The sequence below is a fragment of the Lepidochelys kempii genome, chromosome 3 (assembly GCF_965140285.1).
Source record: "Lepidochelys kempii isolate rLepKem1 chromosome 3, rLepKem1.hap1, whole genome shotgun sequence".
In the NCBI taxonomy this organism is placed as follows: domain Eukaryota; kingdom Metazoa; phylum Chordata; order Testudines; family Cheloniidae; genus Lepidochelys; species Lepidochelys kempii.
The window spans coordinates 91,912,111-91,932,348 of NC_136382.1; the positions used below are offsets into that span (position 1 = coordinate 91,912,111).

Sequence of the window (20,238 nt, forward strand, 5' to 3'; positions counted from 1 at the left end):
GCTCCAGACTTACTAGGCTTCCACTTTGCAGGTCATATACTGCATTATACTTTACTGAGCAATAAGTGATCTACATACAGCTACTGCATCTATAGGGCTATATTTCAAATGTTTGTGCACTTAATCATAAACCTCTGCCTTGGCATGTGCTAATATTTGCACAATGCGATGTGTAGTTGTGCATTCATATGACAAGACAAGGTGCAGGTTCATTGCTGCATCCATATACATTCACCAGAGTGGCCCAGGCTTGTCAAAATTGGGCCATAACTTATATAGTTTCACTCTGGGGATTTCAGATATTTTTTTTTCTCTGTTCTCATCCCTTCCCCAAACATATTCATTAATGGCTGCTGTGTTCATCAGTGACAGGGGGCGTCTGATTATGGGCTATGTCTTTGGAGCACTCTGTGTCTCACTGAAGCTTATAGGAATGCGAGGTTTTGATAAGGTATCAAACAGTTTGGCTCTGAGTTAGCAAAGCTTTTGATGAAACTTCTCTAGCCTTTCCCTGATCTCCCTTTGGAAAAGGAACAGGATCTGCTTGTTAGAAAGACTTTGATGGAATGTACTTTCTTCTTTTTGAATTATGAAGCACAGGCAAGAAGTTTAGATTTTCTTGGCGCAAGGGGATATTTGGTATTGTTCTGATATTCAGTCTTTATTCTCCAATGAATTTATTTTTATTTTATTTCCAGTTGAATTTAATATGATGAATTTTTAACGGTCTCTGGTCATCTTTTCCGAATTTAATCTTTTTTTATTTTAAATAAACAATGTTTTAATATTAATCCAAAGTAAGTTGCCTTCATACTTAACCAGATTCCTGTTTCATTCCCATATTTGTAATGATATTGATGTCAGTCTTACACTTACTGGCAAATTAATATCAGATCTAACGTGACACATATTATTTCCCTGAATTTTTTTTTTAAATTTGAAACAACCTACTGTACCTAGAGAGAAAATGACAAGTTTTTTTTCCTCTGTGAGCTTAGATTCACAAAGAGATTTAGTCATGGTGTCACTATGCATCACCACACCTAACTTCTAGGGGATCTAGAAAATCATGGTGATTCACAAAGCCTGAGTTTGTTGCCTAGCTCTCTTTACAGTGAATGGGGAGGGAGAGGTGCCTCAGAATGGGATTCACAAAAGCCAGCATGCTAGGTGGTTTGTCACCTAAACTAGCTACTAGGATGTGCTAAGCCGAGTGTGGTGTGCTAAGCCCTGCCCCTTTTCAGAGGTAGGCATCTAGGTCCAGGCTACAGGAAGGCACCTCCCTCTGCTTGAGATTTTCAGCTGCAAACCCCCTCTGGAGATAATAGTTGGAGGCTCCTTCACGGAGTCGTAAGCACAGGTGTATGCTTGGTGCAGTTCACAACCTCTCCTAACATTTGCTTCTTCTGTGGCGAGAGGGAGACCCTGGCACACATTGATTGCAGCCCCTTTTCCAGCTCCTCTTCCTCAAATTTTGGCTGTACTTTTCCCCGTATCTCCTTATTTATATACACCTTATTTGTGGGGCCACAAAGTCATGGGGCCTGCTCCTGGCACCAGCCAATATAGCCGTCCACCATGCCAGGAGGAAGAAGATGGATGGGAGCCCCATAGTTGCAGAGCACCCTTACTTCAGATCCTCTCTTAAGTCACATCTCTGGGCCATGTTCCTCTGTGCAGTGTCCACTGTCTCCCTGGATATAAAATATTAAACAGTTAGCCGATAAACATCAGTCTTACTATTAATGTATTCAGTAAACGTTTAAAACAGATTGATAAATTAATTTTGTGACATTGTAATACCTAATGTGCACATTCAAAATGCCGCAGCAATTCCATTTCATAGCGTATGCCAGTGGTTCTCAAACTAGAGCCACCGCTTGTTCGGGGGAAACCCCTAGCAGGCTGGGCCGGTTTGTTTACCTGCCGCATCCGCAGGTTCGGCCGATCGTGGCTCCCACTGGCTGCGGTTCACTGCTCCAGGCGAATGGGGGCTGCAGGAAGGGTGGCCAGCACATCCCTTGGCCTATGCCGCTTCTCGCAGCCCCCATTGGCCTGGAGCGGCGATCCGCGGCCAGTGGGAGCCATGATCGGCCGAACCCGCAGATGTGGCAGGTAAACAAACTGGCCTGGCCCAGCAGGGGCTTTCCCTGAACAAGCAGCAGCCATAGTTTGAGAACCACTGGTGTATACAGAACTAGGTTCCGCAGTGTTAGGACCGTTGCTATGGAACTGACGTCACACTTTAGTAGCATTAAACCTTCAAACAACATCATGTAGGTTATCGTGATTTTTGGTAACTATTCTTCCACAGTGAAGGTGGAGCAATCGAAAAGGAGTAATGCCTGGAATCATTTCACAAAAATAACAGAAGATACCGTTAAATGTAAACTGTGTAAGACCGAGCTAAGGTATGCAAACAGCACCAGAGCAATGCTGAAACATCCCTGTTTCCTGTGGAAAAAGAAGGCAAAAATCAAACGACGCTGACATTTGTTTCTGACGGTTTTATTCACATGTTGCATTTTCTTGAACTAATGGAGTTGTTGTGCACCATGGTTAAGGCTGTGTGTCTGTCATGGAGGTCATGGAAGTCACAGATTCCGTGACCTCTGTGACTTCTGCAGCAGCCAGTGCGGCTTGCTCTGGGGCTGCCCGAACAGATCAGGCAGCCCTTGGGCCAGAAGCACTGGCCATTACTGGGGCAGTTTGGATGTGGGAGGGGGCTCAGGGCTTGGGCAGGGGGTTTGGGTGTGGGGCAGCGCTCACCTCGGGAGTGGGGGTGGCTCCCCGGAAGCAGCTGGCATGTCCCTGCAGCTCCTAGGCGGAAGAGCAAGGGGGCTCTGCACGCTGCCCACGCTTACAGGTGCTGCCCCTGCAGCCCCCCCACCCCCCCGGCCTTCCCTCCCCGCTAGGAGCTGCACGGACATGCGGAGCTGGCTAAGGAGTCTGCCAGCCCTACCAACCCCATCCCCAGCAGGGGTCCTGGACCGCATGCCACCGCCCGGCTCCCTATCCCCAGCACCGGTGGGGGTCCCGGGCCGTGTGCCCCAGCACCTGTGGTGCCACTGGACCATCCCTCACAGAGCACCTGCGCCCCCCCCCTCCGCCCCCCGGTCAAGTTTTAGTCAGCTTATATAGTACAAGTCATGGACAGATCACGGGCCGTGAATTTTTGTTTACTGCCCGTGACCTGTCCATGACTTTTACTAAAAATACTCATGACTAAAATGTAGCCTTAACCATGATCGCTACAGATATGCTGCCTATAAGTGTCGTTGAGGGCACAGGTTTTTGTGCATTGTTGAGTTTTGTAGAATCTGAATACCATATGCCTGTGAGACCGACTATAACCTCGCTACTAGAGAAGTGCGATGAAGACTGTATAAAGTCTGTCTGGGGAAAAATTGGGAAAATTCTGTTAAAGTTGCTTTCACCACTGACTGCCGGATGGCATTAACTACAGAAAGTTACATGACTGTCACTTACCATTATATTCGCAAAAAGAAAAGGAGTACTTGTGGCACCTTAGAGACTAACCAATTTATTTGAGCATGAGCTTTCGTGAGCTACAGCTCACTTCATCGATCACATCCGATGAAGTGAGCTGTAGCTCACGAAAGCTCATGCTCAAATAAATTGGTTAGTCTCTAAGGTGCCACAAGTACTCCTTTTTGCGAATACAGACTAACACGGCTGTTACTCTGAAACCTACCATTATATTGAAATTTGAGAGCTTCGATCTGCAGTTCTACAAACCGAAAGTATGGCAGAACGACACAGCAGAAAACCTTGCTGAAAAATTAAACACTGTAGTGAAAAGATGGGGTCTGGCAAGCCATGTCTTGGCGTGTGTACACAATAATGCAAGCAACATTGTGCTCGCCAGGTATATTACATGGGAATCTGTCAATTGCTTTGCCTATACTTTGCAGCTAGCCATAAATGATGGGTTTTCTTCAAGTAGTGTGGATCAAGACGACTAGTTGCACATTTGCACCAAAGCACCGTAGCTGAAAAAGCACTAGAAAGAAAACAAACACAGCTTTGGGTTAAGCGACACCATCTGATCCAGTTGTGTAAAACTCATCGGAATTTGGTATATGACATGTTTGAAAGACTCAGTAAGCGAAGGTGGGCTATAACAGCTGTGCTTTCAGATAGCGCTCTAACAAAACAATCTGATGCCCAAATGCTTCAGCTGCGAGATGAGCACTGGCAATTAATAGAGGATATCTTGCTAGTACTTTCCACTTTAAAATACAAACTGCCATGTCTGCTGAACAGTCCGTGTCAATTTCAAATATTTATCCAGTTTGTAACAGTCTTCTCCAAACTCACCAAAGAAGTGAAGTTTCTGTCGAAAATGGAGGTCGCTGATTCCAAGGCTGCTGTTTGTTGCTCTTGGAGCATTGTGTGAAACCCAATGATCCTGCCATAACTACCAAACCTGTACTTATTGCCTCCTTGTGAGATCCACGCCATAAACACATGTGGTTTCTTTTGCCTGTTGTCCAGATCACTACTAAATCAAAGCTTCTGCAACTTACATCGATGTTACAAATAGAAGAACCTCCAAGTGCTGTGGCTGAATTGAGAAGTGCCGAAATGGAAGAGCCGATAGAGCCAGTGCCGAAAAAAATGTGTGAAACTGAGACTGCTGTTATAGTGATTATAGTGGTGTTAGGTGAAGATTATACCAAAAAGGAGAATGAGGAGAATGTAGTAGAAAATGAACTGGAAAATTACTTCAGGGAGCCTTGTCCTTCATTGGAATGCAGTCCACTGGAGTGGTGGAAGGTCAATGTACAGCATTTTCCAAGGCTTGGACAATTGGCAGAGCTACCTGTGCGTTCCAGGATCGTCTGTGCCTGCAGAACATGTGTTTTCGAACGCTGGCCTTACTGTTAATCACTGCACACAAGACTGACACCAGAGCATGTAAACATGTTAAGAAAAATTAACAAAAATCAGCAGTAAATTTGAAATTCTAATTGGACTTTTTGGGGGTTGGGGCAGCTCACGGATATTATGTAAAAGTTAAACAAAAAAAGTGGGTTTTACACACACGACTGTCTGGTTATGTTGTTAGTAAAGACACTTGACAAAGATAATGTTTACGTGGGGTAGATTGTGAACTCATTAATGATTAAAAAAGTAACCGTTTAAACTATTGTATCGTTAAAACACTATTCCCATCCCTACTGGACACCTTTTGAGGAGCAGTATGCGCTGTCTGGGGGCTCTCGGCTCGGTGTCCTCCTTAGGATCTCTCATTTTGAACCTGTGACCCTCACTCCTGTCCTTTTTTTTTTTTTTTTTTTGGTTCATAAGTTGTCTCCCGTGCTTAGTTGATGCTTGGGTCTGGTGACTCCTCCCTTAGACTGGAGGTGGTGGGGGGTTTCAGATGTGGGCAGGCCCACACCCGCCCATCCCCAGTGCTTCAATAGGTGCAAACCCTCTCTGGGAGTCAGATTCCTGTGCCATTTTTGTAGGAAGATGGGGGTGGATGAAAGGAAGAGGAAGAAACCAATGGTTCTTTCATTACTTATCCACAGTGTAGCAGCTTCACCACTGGGCCAGAGAGAAAGTGAATTTATGCACATGGGAATGACTCTAGCCTGGTGGTTAGAGTATTCACCTGGGAGGTGGGAGACCCAGGACCCGGTTCCAACTCCAGTGACTGCTAGCTAGTTATCCACAAAGGAACAACTTCAACAGAATATCCCATAGTCCAGTAATTAGGGCACTCATCCGTGAAGTGGTGGCAGATCTCTGGCCCAAAGGAGGGAAGGGGAGGACTTAAACCAACGGTCTCCAAGATCTCAGGTGAGTAACCTAACCATTATGCTAAAAGTTATGAGGGAGATCTTCTTTTCCTCCTCCCACATGTCTTGTCTTGTGTAAGTTTGCCTATAGGGACCCAATCTGGTAAATAGGGTCTGCTTATGCCAACCAGATCAGGCCTGGAGGTGAGTTAGGTGGCAGGCCACCTAGTTTCCCCCCCAGTTTATGTATTACTCTGAGGCTTAGGTGACCAGATGCCTGGCATGGGGATGCCATGCACGTGCACTGAGGTCAAAACACATGTGCCTAGAGAACTTTTACTGCAAAAATTTAGACACCAAGCAATTTTAGGCACCTAAGGGATTCAGGGGGCAGCTGAGTGGGGGGTTTCTGAATATCACTGGGACTTGCTTCTGGGATTTAGGTACCTCAAGTCCTTTTGTGAATCCAACCCTTCCTTGTCAACTTCCAAATACTCTTACCCATTTTAGTAAGTGATGGTAAAGCTGCAGTCAGGTTCAAAGCTGGGCCTGACTCAAAACCTCAGTTCTAAACACTCCCAAATGCTAAGGCCAAATCTGATTTTTGAAATTGGTGCCCATCCTTAGATTAGCTAATACACAACGTTTCTCTGACTGGTCTCCCACAGTTTGTATCACTGCCCTCTACAAGATAGATTGTCTCCGTCAAGTGTGTGATCATGTTGCCTTCTACTGATAAAACTGCAGTACTGACATGGGTATGTGTGATGGGGTTACACCCCTCCCCCCATCACCTTCTAGAGAAGGGGGAAAAGCAAGTAGAGTGATGCTTTGCATCTGGGCGTGACTGACAAATTGCATCACAGCCAGAGGGAACAGAGCTAGCTAAAGACCCATTTACATTCAGTGCAGTATAATTTCTCACTTATTTAGGGGAGAGTAATAGACTCAATCCTTGGTCCAAGCAGTTCTTTCCCTGACATGATCGGTAGAAGGGAGCCACATTTGATCAAAGTCTCTGACTTGGTCTGTTGCTTTGGTAAATGTCCCCTCTTCCAAGGGTGGTTTCTTTTTCTTTCCAGCCATTTCCCTATTTGGGGTTGGTGGCTTTTATAGCCTTCTTTCAAAACTCATGATTGTACACTACCCTGTCATGCAGATAGGTCTTTCTGAGGTCCACTGATGCCCCGAGTCTCTGGTCTGCCATTTGGTCATCTTCCATCCGCAAACCATAGCCACCCTACCAACATCTCCGCTCTCCAGTCTCTGCTGGATATACCCTTACCAGTGTAGCCTAGCCTCCTTCGACTTGTCATACATTGGAGCAAGCCACATTCGGCCACAAACAACCTAATTTAGTTTCCTATCATGAAGTGTCCAACCTCTGACCCTGTCTTCATTTCCATGGCAGAAAGTACACTGATTTTCTTTCTTATGGCTGGCCAAGTCTTTGTTTAGAACGTTAAGATGGGTCAAACTACAGGTTTTTACACTCTTCCTTTTAACTTTATAGGCATTTGTTTGTCATAGAGAACTGGAGTCAGCTCCCTCCTTTTGAACCACACAGCTTTTTTACAATGCTTGACATCACTCGGAAGGACAGCATCATCCACAGCAATTGACCTTGGGTATTTAAATTCTTTCACTCTCTTCTAAGCTCTCTGCCTGTGATATGCTATATAGTGAGTCCTCCTCTCTGTTATCTTCGGCTTGGTCTTACCAGTGTTCACTCAAAGTCCAGTCCACTCAGAGCTATGTTGCAATTGGCTTGCTGGGTCTTAATCTTCCACATATATCTGACTAAGTCATCAGTGAACAGCATGTTCCAAGGTGTTTCCTTTTGTATAGTCTCACTTATTGCACCCATGACAACTGCAAACAAAAAACTGCTTTCCAGGATGTAGGCTAATGTTTACTGGAAATTCTCTAACTGTAGCCCCATTTAGGAGTGACTGCAGTAGTCACTCCAGCATACATATCCTGGATAAGATGGATATATCTGCCTGGCACACCTCTCCATCGGAAATCCCACTAAACTAGTTCTCTTGGTACATCATTATACGCCTTCTGCAAATTCACAAAGACCATACCTGGTTGCCATCTCTTTTCTGTAAACTTCTCTGAGGATCCATAATGCAAATATGGCATCAATTGTGCTCTTCCCAGCATGTATCTATACTGACCCTTCCAAATTTCAACAGTTCTATATAGATGCTCTTCAGTAATCTTCTCCTATACTTTCATAACATGGGACATCCGCTTAATTGGATGATAATTAGCACACAGTGTAATATCTTGTTTGAGTTTAAAAATAGGCACCACCAAGCTTTTACACCATTCATCTGGCTTTGTTCCTTTCTAAAGAATACCGTTGGACACATTTGTAAGATACTTGATTTCTTCCCTTCTCAATGATTTCACCGCATCCTGTGGTACTTAATTTGTCCCAGATGCTTAAGTGCCTCTGTAACCTTTTCCTTTATCTGCCAGGCACCAGTTTGGTTTCCTTCGGTTCTCCTCATTCATCACTCTTTCAAAATTATCACTCCAAACATTGATTCACCATTTGTTTGCAATATACCAAATTCATTTCTAATGTAAGCAAACTCTTTCACATCCCTCATTTTCTTTCTTGACTTGGTGAGTCTCTCCCTCATGCCCTCCTGGTGGGTTATATAGTCATCACAGCCTATACTTCTGGCTGTCACAACATCTTTTGGGCTCCTTTTGGGCTCCTGTATATGCCATCTTATCACTGCTACTGGCCTGCCATTTTTTTTTTAAGATTACCTTTTTTTCCTCAGTGGATTCACCACCAAATCTCCCCTCTTATCCTTTTTGGCATTGGTTTAATCACTCCTAGGACTTCATATGCTGTTTTCAGCAAAGTTGACTTGAGTTTGAACCAATTGTCCTCCATGCATTCCGGTGTGCAGTCAGGAAATCTACACATTGCTCCTTCTTTGAAGGGTTTTTTTTTTTTTTTCATTCTCATCTTTAAGTTTCCACCACTTAGGCTTTTCCAGTGCCCAGGAGTTCAGGTGCTTCCAAAGTCTCTGCATTCTGAATACCACAAGGAGAAGTCTGTGCTGTCTCACAATGCACTTGCCAACTATTATCTTACAATTGATTATCCCTGATCTCTCTGTTGTTGTTAATTATTGCTATTATTATTTATTATTAAAAGGAACTCAATTTGGGACTTGTTATACTGGTAGAGGACACTTATGAGATGGCTTTCCCTCTTCTGAAAGAGTGTGTTTGAAATTGACAAGGCTATAGGGTTATTTCCCCCTCTAAGTTTCCAGTTCCAAGGTCATGCCCTCCATGGACTGTTTCATATCCACCTTCACAGTTCCAACATATTCATGTAGGGGTTTTTCACTACTGCACTAAATCAGTGTCAGTGAAGAGGTGATGATAAGACTCTGTGTTAAGTTGATGTAAGTTATGTTGCTCAAGGGGGTGGGTTTTTGACACCCTGAGCGATGCAACTTACATCTACCTAAGCGGTAGTATAGACATCTGCTCCAATAATTACCTTCTGATTGGATAGTGTATTTCAGGTAAGGCACAACAACTCATCAAAACACACCCTCTTTTACCTTTTGATCCTCTCCCACTTACTGTATGGATAGTTACCTCTTTGCAACACAGTTTTACAGTCAGCAGTTGGTCTGACATTCTGGTAACCACTATCCTACGCCGCTGCATGGTTTCATCCATAATAATACCAGTGTCCTTTCAGAAGGTTGAACCTCCTGAATTTTGTAACCTCTATCGGTATCTTGGCTTTGCAACCTTTCCATCTGGTCTCTTGTACACAGGCACTATTTTCTCTTCGAGACTTCACATCGCTCCAAACTTCTTCAAATCAACGTTCCTACATTCCAGCTTACTAACTCCCTTCTTTAACTTTAGCAGCCCTTGCCACAGTCAAACAAGGCTGTTGTATGCTGCTTGCCGGGAACGCATTAGTTCTATGTGGTTCACACAATCACATCTATTGGACGAGCTTTACAGGTTGGCTGTCCAAGCCTGACACGTTTTAGTTTGAAATTGGAGTTTTCCTCTGCCTAGGTGTGTTGCCTGCCCCAACAAGACCTATCCAGTGGTAAAGTAAGTTTGGGTCCCCCCCCGCCCCACCATGGCATAATTTCATATATATTTTGATACAGTCATTTCATTGATGGAAGCTGTGGGCATTTGTTTAGCAATTCTATGTTGCATGAATAAAAACAAAACAAAAAAAATCAATTACTTTCTAATACCCATGGGGGGGGGAAGAGAGAGGTTGTCGGTGCTTATCTAGCACCTAGATACTACACTGTTTAGTCCAGATTTCTGCACAGCACAGGAGGGATGGTTAGTTTAGTCTTCATGGCAGTTTGGTCCTTTTGATTCTCTGAGACTGCAAAAAGTGGGGATTTTTCATCTAGTTTTTTTGTTTGAGATCTCATTGTGCTGAATATTTATTTGTTCTCTTAAAAACTGAACAGAGTGGCTCAGGAGATAGTCACCCCAGCTATGCCACAAGCTTAGAAAGAGGCTGAAATTATTATATATATCAGAACAAGGGTTCTCAAACTTCTTCCTAACGTGGACCATGTCTTAATAGAGAGGTTGGTCTTGGGGAACACATCCTGTCATATTTGAGATCATATCATCTCTGTGGCACAGCAGAGGGCACATAGGAAGTGCCATACTAGATCAGACCAATGGCCCTTGTGGTCCAGCATTAGTTAGCAGCACCAACAGTTGGCATGGAAATGTAATATTAGGAAAGTATTTAATGCATTTTTTTTTAAACAAAAATGTAGGTTAGAAGGTGGAAACAGGGGAAAGGCAGCAGGACATCAGCTCTTTGCCAATCCCAGTCAAAGAACTCCTGAACAACAGGACAGTAAGGTATTCAGATGCTACAGTGAAGTGTGGCATGTGAGTAGACCAAGAGAAGGGGAAAACAAAGCAACTTTCAGAAGTACAGTGATCTCTATTAAATGGGTTCACATTTATCGTTAGCTACTCTCCTTCACCGTTAGTTGACATGTTAGTTACTTACATATTTTGAATACTCATACTTCATCATAGAATTATTTCTCCTTCATGCACAGTGGGTGGGTACACAGAAAAATAACCCATGACAGAAACAAACACCTCTCTTGATTTGGGCTTTTATGTCAAATTCGGTCTTGATTTACCAGGTATACAACCGTAATGAAATGAATAGGGCTACAGGAGGTGTAGGTCACGGCCGTATTTAGGCTTTAAATTTGCTCCCTATTTTTTTAATACAGGATTTATTTTAAATTTAATTATTTTGTTCTCTATTTATTTTAAAATCAGTATGAACAGACATCTGGGTTTTATGGCCTAGTAGGCTCTTTTAAGCCTTTTGCAGTTCAGACAATCAGCTATTTCAAGCTATTCTATGTGCTGACCTTCAAAGCTGGAGCAACAGCCGCAGCTTGGGGAGAATCCAGTATTTTCTGCAAAGCCAGGATTTCAAGAAAACAATTTTCTTTTTAAATTGGAGAAAAGCTTTAAAGACTTTAGCTCCTCCCACTGCCACATCACAGAAAGAGCTGTCGCTGACAGATCAGCTTTTGCAAAGAGACTGGCTTCTACTCAAACGGACAGCATTGCACACCGTGATGGCTTAGACTGAGCCACAGTCATTGTCTTGAAGGCTGCTTTCCACCTCAGACATTGTCTTGAATGCTGCAAACAGAATCCAGGCCTCTGAAATTGTACTACCTCATATGCAAAAATACACTCGCTCACTTCTTACCAAAGTTTGAGTGGGAGGCTAGAAATGTTTAAGGCTGATATAATCAGTTTTAATGAAATGTTTAAACAATAATTAAACTAACCATCCCATTACTTGTCTTCACTCTTTCATGGACTGATTAAAATAATGGAGGATAATGTCACTAATGAACTGATTGTCACAGTATTATGTATATAGCATGTCTCCAAGCCACACAGAGATTGCCATCAATCTAAGTCACTTCATAATGTTTCATTGCTTAGCAGACTTCTAGACAGCAGGGACACGGTCCTTGAGTTGTACTAGCTTAATATTTTTTCAGTAAAAGATATAAACGCTCATGAGTCAGGGCAAAAGCCCACCAGCATCTGCCTGAGTGTAGAAAAACATCCTCTTGGGGCATGTTTTTGGTGGGGTTTTTCTTTTTTGTTTGTTTGGTTTTTTTAAATAATTTTCCAGGAAGGGTTTTTGTAGGCCTGTTACTACCATTTGTGAAGTAATGGCTGGATTCTGCCAATCATTTATATTGGACATAGAATTATTAGTAAGACAACAGTGTAGGAACTGAGTCCTGCTATGTTAGCCACAGATGCAAAGAAGCTGGCAGCTAGACTAGCACTTCGAATATTCTCCCAAAACAAGCAGCCCAGCACTCAGATAAGAGGCTGCAAGTATGAGCTGAACACTTCCAGTTGTGTGAATATACCATCAAAGCGATATTTGGGGTGAGCAGATGCAAAAGAACAGGCACTGATGCTCAGTCTTCATTGGAAGGTAGGGGAAAGGTCTGGCGACAGAGGAGAAAAGGTGGCTTTAAGACACTTGTCTGTTTCGACCAACCTGGGCCACCTTGTGTCCAAACCTGGCACTTGTATAAGGATACCCATAGGGACCACTTTACTAGCAAAGGATTAAGCAGAGCACAATGCACTCCAGCACTACTGTCTGTCCTATGCTGTACTGTGCCACCCAAGGAATCTCCAGCAGCAGAGAGATTCTTGGCCCTCTGCTATTTAACCACACTCAAGGGCAGCCAACAACTAGCCTAACCAAACCATGGAGCACAGTCCTGAATGCATATGGGAACAGGCCAAAAGGAGTCCACCACCCTGAGAGGAGGTGGCGAGACTGCTATGAGGCTGTACCATAATCAAAGAAACCTGAAAGGTACAAAACTCCTTGCTGGGAGCAGGGGGGCAAAGAACCAAAACTATGTGTCTCTAACAGACTGCACAGCCAGAAGACTCAGAGGGGAGTGAAAAAATGCATTCTGGACAAAATGTGGGGTGGCTTAGTTCCCTGTAACTAAGCTATATCCTGCCTTTGTGCAGAATGTAAGGCTAGATGCTACAGCTTTTGGTTGTTTGTCTTTAGACTGATTTTTTTTTTTCCCCTCTCTCTGTGTACTTGGACCATTTGAGTCTTTCATATGAGTTGTGCAAAATTCTCAAACAATCCTATGAGGTGAAACAGTTCCTATCCCCTGAGATGAAGTCAGTGAGCTTGGTACTTACCCTACTTGGGACCCTCTGTCAAAGTAGGGCATTTGGTGGGCTGTGTACTGACAAACACATGGGAAACACCTATTGATCATAGACGAGAGAAATTGAAGGGGCCAAAAGAAATTATGGCCATTGTTGGGGATCCTGCACTACATAGAACTTTGGTCATTTTGGCAACTCCTAACATATCCTGCCGTTATAAATGAATGAACCCAGATAGATGAATAGGTCTTTTCCATTCCTAACTCGAATGAGTCTAATTTATATACCTTTAGGAGTACATTGAATTAAAAAAAAAGTGAAGGTGTTGTATGTGAAGTGCATTTGTTAAGTTAATGATTGTGAATATGATTAAATGGTCTACACAATGACCATAAAGTAATGTATTACCCATATTACCTGTTCAAAGCTCACAGACAAAGTGATTTCTGTAATATGTCTCTACAGCACTGACATCATAAAGACAGAAGTCATGGAAAGGAGCAGAGCAATTAATTTGTGTCACCACTGAATCAATATTGTAGGAGGTAGCCTGAACCAAAAAAATGTCAGTAATATGTTTAAAATGTATTAAAAAGATAATGCTTTCTAAAAGTATACTATTGGGATTAACGTGTAAGGAATTCTTAGGCATCGGAGAAAGTGGTTTTGTTTCCTGTTCATAGGTCTGACTTGTTTCTAGTGCAGATTCTCTGTTTCTTTCTCTAGGAACTGAAATTGGGATTTTTTTTTCTGCTGCTTCCACTGGAGTCCTTAGAACAGGATCAGGTCTCGATCCAAATCCACAATCTACCATTTCTGTTGTGTACAAAGGTATGTAAAGAGGTTTGATGTTTTCCATCTTAGCTCACCAAAACAATTCTGTGTACAACTTCATAGCTGTAGCCAGTCCTATACTATACACAATACAACCTACACATTTTATTTCCTCAAGGCAACCTTTCGTATGTTCTTCATGAGGAGCTTTATTATCCTCCTTCTAGTTTGATGATGTAACTGCACCCACTGTGTCTGTGATCATAGTGTGTGAAATGACTCGTCTACCTTGGGAGATCAGTAGTATGCTTCAAGTAAGGGGCAATGGATTGCCTGGTATCTGCACATATTTCAAGTAACCAGCTATATTCAGTATCTGCATGCAAACTTTAATTAGCAGACTGGATTTCTACACGTAGGGTTCCAAAGAGAAATAGCCAGCAAGTTAGTGAAAAATCTAAACATTAGACAGAAAGGTAAGAAAAGCCGAACCATTTGTAACCTCATTCAGCCCTTCATGGGATTGTGTGTGTGTGTGTGTGTATCTGAGGCTAGAATGTGGTTCTTTGGTTCAGAGTTTTGTCTTAAAAAGTCCAAAACAAACGAGCATAGAGCCTGCTCTGTGCAGCTCACCAGCAGCGCCACATAGTGCGTGATGTTTTCCAGCAGATTTTATTATTGGTTATCACTCAAACGGTTTTTATTTTTAGTTTTTTCTTTAATATTAGTGTGTGAAAGAGTCAGACATTGAGAATGTAGGTGGGGTCTAGAAAAATAGCTGTACACAATTCTTTCAGTGCACTTCTAGTCTCATCTGCATTACCCTCTCTGTTATATTCAGTGTTCAAGGACTGACATAAGATGCTAGCTGGGCCAAATTGTGTGGTGACTTTTTTTTTTTTGAATTCATTCCATTTTCATGTTATGGATTTAAAAAAAAAATCCAGAGAACAGTCCTATGTGTTCAGCCTGAAATAACTTATTTTTTAGGCTTGGCTAAATTAAATTTTTACTTTGAAAAAAAAATTTTTTTTTAGTGGATAATAACGCTTATTTTTAATTTTTTTTCTTTTTATTTCAATGTTCACAGTTGTGGGAAATTATGGTGGCTTAGACAATTTAATGACAGATGTGGAGATTCAAGAAGTTAACTGTTAAAGATATTTGCTTTGTATATTTTGATGTGATATTGACAATGTTTAAATCAGACTTGTTCTCAAACAGCGTTTTTCTTACTTTGCCTATTTGTAAATTTTGATAAACTATTTCCATTAATAAATAATAATCAGTTTGTGTATACAGTAAAATCAACATTTGGAAAGATATTTTATCAGTAAATGTACTTTAATTTTGTTCTCTCTCCTTAAGTCTCCATGACGGAGCATAACTTTGCAATCCCCTAACATGCAATATCATTAATGATCTGGAGGATGGCATGGATTGAACCCTCAGCAAGTTTGCAGACGACACTAAACTGGGAGGAGTAGTAGATACGCTGGCGGGTAGGGATAGGATACAGAGGGACCTAGACAAATTGGAGGATTGGGCCAAAAGAAATCTGATGAGGTTCAACAAGGACAAGTGCAGAGTCCTCCACTTAGGACAGAAGAATCCCATGTACCGCTATAGACTAGGGACCAAAGGGCTAGGCAGCAGTTCTGCAGAAAAGGACCTAGGGGTTATGTTAGAGAGCTTATTCCTTCACTCTCCCACTTCCCTGGTCCTTCTCGCATGAACAGAAAGCAACAATACCTGAAGTCCGAAGGTGCAAACAATTTGATGTTTATTGGGGTGAACTTCCAGCAAGCTTAAATACAAGTTCCTTTTTCCTTATTCCCAAATCCCACCTTTTTCCTGTTTGCCCCTAATTTATATAGTAATATTCTTAGCTATACCTTAACCAATCATTCTACTGAAATTTAACTAACCAATCCTAACATATTGTAACATGATTAGCTAACCAATTATATCCCACCACAATAATTAGATTACACCCAGCAAAATTAATTATACAGCAGACAGAAACAATCACAGAACCAGACAGAGACCATGCCAATAAACAATAGCAAAGTGGGAACTATGATGACAAAACAATACAGAAGTGAGGATTTCACAACTACATCTATAAAGACATAAGAGTTTCCCAGCTGTGTCTATTGATAAGTGAGTTCTTACCAGACAGGAAACTATCAACCTCAATTTCCTTTTACATCTTCTAGGCACTTCCCTTTCTCTGGAGGTGATAGGCACTGTCAGGATAGGATTGTATTCCTAACAGCCCAATAGCACCTTCTTTCAATGTGACTAGTTTGGAATGTGAGGATGTGACCGTTCGCTTCCCAGCTTATGGCTGCCTCTGTCGCTTAGCCAAAGGCCTTAGCCTAAGAACAGGGCCTCAGACTGTCACAGTAAGAGAAGGACCTTACACTGGCAGGCAGTGATTTTGATTCTTTCTTTTATACCTCTAACTACCCAAGTGATGATAATACACCTAAATTCTTAAAGTACAGGCCTTTACAGACAGGCCTGAATATCTATATCCTAACAGGTTACAGTGGACAAGAAGCTGGATATGAGTCAACAGTGCGCCCTTGTTGCCAAGAAGGCTAACAGCATTTTGGGCTGTATAAGTAGGAGCATTGGCAGCAGATCAAGGGATGTGATCATTCCCCTCTATTCGGCACTGGTGAGGCCTTATGTGGAGTATTGCGTCCAGTTTTGGGCCCCAAACTCACAAGAAAGATGTGGAAAAAGCCCAGCAGAGGGCAACAAATTATTAGGGGGCTGGAGCACATGATTTATGAGGAGAGGCTGAGGGAACTGGGATGTTTAGTCTGCAGAAGAGAAGAATGATGGGGGATTTGATAGCTGCTTTCAGCTACCTGAAAGGGGGTTTGAAAGAGGATGGATCTAGACCAGTGGTTCTCAAAGCCGGTCTGCCGCTTGTTCAGGGAAAGCCCCTGGCAGGCTGGAGCAGTTGTTTACCTGCTGCGTCCGCAGGTTCAGCCGATCTTGGCTCCCACTGGTCGCGGTTTGCCGCTCCAGGCCAATGGGGGCTGCAGGAAGGGTGGCCAGCACGTCACTTGGCCCACGCTGCTTCCCGCAGCCCCCATTGGCCTGGAGCAAGGAGCTGCGATCAGCGGAACCTGCGGACGCGGCAGGTAAACAAACCACTCCGGCCCGCCAGGGGCTTTCCCTGAACAAGTGGCTGAACAGTGGCTTTGAGAACCACTGATGTAGACTGTTCTTAGTGGTAGCAGATGACAGAACGAGGAGTAATGCTCTCAGGTTGCAGTGGGGGAGGTCCAGGTTGGATATTAGGAAAAAAAATTTCACTAGGAGGGTGGTGAAGCACTGGAATGGGTTACCTAGGGAGGTGGTGGAATCTCCTTCCTTAGAGGTTTCTAAGGTCAGGCTTGACAAAGCCCTGGCTGAGATGATTTAGTTAGGGATTGATCCTGCTTTGAGCAGGGGATTGGATTAGATGATCTCAGAGGTCCCTTCCAACTCTGATATTCTATGATCAGCTCTGCCTCATAAAATGGCTGCTGCTCCCTTGCAAATTTAAGAAGAGGCAGTACACAAAAGTCAGTCAAGTTGTATAGAGCTCAGTTGTACAGTGCCAGATATGAATTCAGACCTCAAACAGAAGCAATGCTAATACATTGAATTGTCATGCCACCTAGCTGCCTTTGCAAATGTAGATGCATGGCCAGTGTCAGTTGGAGAACCTCTTTCTACTAATTGAGGCTTCAGCAGGTGGAAATATAGTTTTGGTTCAGCCTTTGAAATGTTACAGAACTGTTTTGCTAGGTTATATATTTTGGAGCCAGTGGCCAACTGTAAAGCTAACTTTTCTGCAGCTGGGACTGTAGTCATCTCTCATGAATCCTAACCATCTCACATTATTGCTATCTGGTGCATCTCTCTGCCAGTCACAAATTATTCTCTACTGCAGTGGCTCTAGACTATTGCACCCCTTTCAGGAGTTTGAGGTGAAACTTGGGGGAATGCAAGACAAATCACTTAAAAACTACTTGCTTGGAAAATCAGACATAAAATATAAGTGTCCAGTGAACTAGTACTGAAAAATTGTTTCCTTTCTCATTTTTACCATATAATTATAACATTCATCAACTGGAATATAAAGATTATACTTTGTGTATAGTATACAGAGCAGTATATAAACGAGTCATTGTATGAAACTTTTAGTTTGCACTGACTTTGCCAGTGTGTTTGATGTAGCCTGTTGTAAAACTAGGCAAACATCTAGATGAGTTGATGAATCCCCTGGAAGACCTCTGTGTACCCACAGGGGTATGCGTATCCCTGGTTGAGAACCACTGCTCTATAGCATATACATGAGTGCTTTGTGCAATTGAGTTTCATGGAGTATTGTGTTAATTTGCCAGATTTTATTAGACAAGAAACTGGATTACTGTGGTTTTTAATATATATGAAAATAAGATTTTGATATTAAAAATCTCAATTTTCTTATATTAAAGGAGCTGTTCACAATGTAAAGTAACTATTTCAGTGCAAACCTTTAGCATCATCACAAGTATTAATTCTGGGACTAAGGCAGAGGAATTTTTTTTTTTTTTTTTTAAAAAAAGCAGGAACAAATGAACTCTACCTCTCCTTAGTCATGTGCTTCTTTCCTTCAGCATCTTTTCTTGGCCATCCCTCTAGGTAATAGCTTTCAGAGGGGCGAGACAAACAAATCCAGTTAACTCTCAGGTCCATTACTGCCCATGTTTGCTAACCCTGACAAGCTGTTTATAAAACATTCCAGGTGTATTAGCTGAAAATATTGAATTTTCTAAAAGGTGTCCCGGTAGACTTTTCAAGTTATTGACTTCAAGAGAATATTGGGTAAAGTCCTGGCAAGAGGAAAAATTAGAAAAGCAGCCCCAAACAATTGGGCATAAGTCAAATAAAGCACAAGGAGAAAAAGATGACAGTTTTATTAAGCTTTGCCACAGTAACACACACACACACACACACACTACAGGAACTGAGTATCATAGAATTCTCTATCTCCTTCCCCACACCTTCAAATACACCAGCTCACACCACTGTCATTTGCTTACAGACCAAATGACTCTTCAGCCATAGTGAACCACTGCAAAATCTATTGTAGGTGTAGCTGTCACAGTTGAGGTGTGTGTTTTGTAAAAAATACACACAACAGAAAAACCACACACCATGTTTGGACCTATAGTGTTTTTGTAGTGTACACTAACAGTACTATATTTAGACTGAGGAAAATGGGGTTTTTAAGTATTAAAATTGCTTTAACAGATTCATTCATCACATTCTCATGAAGTTAATCTTTTATGAACTGCTCAGCCTTATGGAAAAGTGGGCTATATGTTGCCCAGCACATATGTTAATACAGAAGACAGAGGGGGTTTCATTTAATGAGGAGTACCTCATTAGCAGTCCAGAGAGAGGGCTAGAGAACTCCCAGTGATGTGAAATGTGTATAACACACTGGCTAATTATATTAGAGGTGAATTTTGTGGTGTCTCTGGCAGGTAGGCATAACAAATAATTTCTGTGCAAGCTCTGGGAAGTGAGATGGTGGCTGACTGAAAGGTTGTCTCTGAGGGAAAGGTTCACACAAAGTCCAAAGCCAAGGCCAAAGAGAAGGGAGGGAGAAGAGTTCTTACAGGGAGTTGCAAGGATCCAGGAGGTGAATATAAACAAACACTCTCTCTTTACTTTGCTTTAGGCAACAAGCCATTTGGAGTTGGTCATTCTCCTTTGGCCTGTCTTTGGCTTCATGTGTTTAAGTAGTGTCTGGCTGTACTGGTTATGAACCTGTGTTAAGTGGGGACAAACACAAATCTTTCTTTGATTAACTCCACATGGTCGAGTCCTGTGACAGGGCCTGTATTAATTGATGCAGCTTGGAGCTCTGAGCAACTTTGAGATGTAGGACCCAGATCATGACCCATTTGGGAATGATCTTCAACAACCGGCCAATCCTTTTACCTCTCTGCACAGACTCATTTTAAACACATCCCCTTTGCTATTGCTCATTGACCTGCATGTTCTCTTAGCCAGAATAGCGCATAGATTCTTCCGCCTGCTGGCTGGGCTCTGTAGCAGCCAGAATATCTCCTAGGCTAGGGGATGAAGGACTTCAGAGCAGCCCATATATCTGCTAGAAGCACAAGGAGCCTCCTTATGTTAAGATTCCTTAACAGCTAGGCAAAAAGCAAGATTTCAAAGGCCTTGTATGATAGCAAATGAGCATGCCTCCCCACCCCATCCTAGATAAAAATACCAATACCAGGGGTCTCCCACATTGCAAGTACCTTAACTACTAAGCTAAAGGTAATGAAGGAAGTCCTACTTTCTCATTCCCTCCCCCCACCCGTATAGCCATTTTGTGTGGAGTTATGAGCTTGTCTGCAGGGCCTGATATGGTAGG

At 42.6% G+C, this 20,238-nt stretch overlaps 1 protein-coding gene across 1 annotated transcript in view; it reads right to left on the reverse strand.

Annotated features, from left to right (window-relative positions):
• Window positions 1-1,629: 1,629 nt before the first annotated feature.
• The window catches only part of CEP85L (centrosomal protein 85L), a 270,268-nt gene continuing 251,659 nt past the window's right edge, over window positions 1,630-20,238 (reverse strand). Inside the window, exon 13 of the mRNA XM_078852177.1 lies at window positions 1,630-1,694. Coding sequence (XP_078708303.1) covers window positions 1,645-1,694 — 50 coding nt within the window. The 3' untranslated portion in view covers window positions 1,630-1,644. The remainder of the gene's footprint in view (window positions 1,695-20,238) is intronic.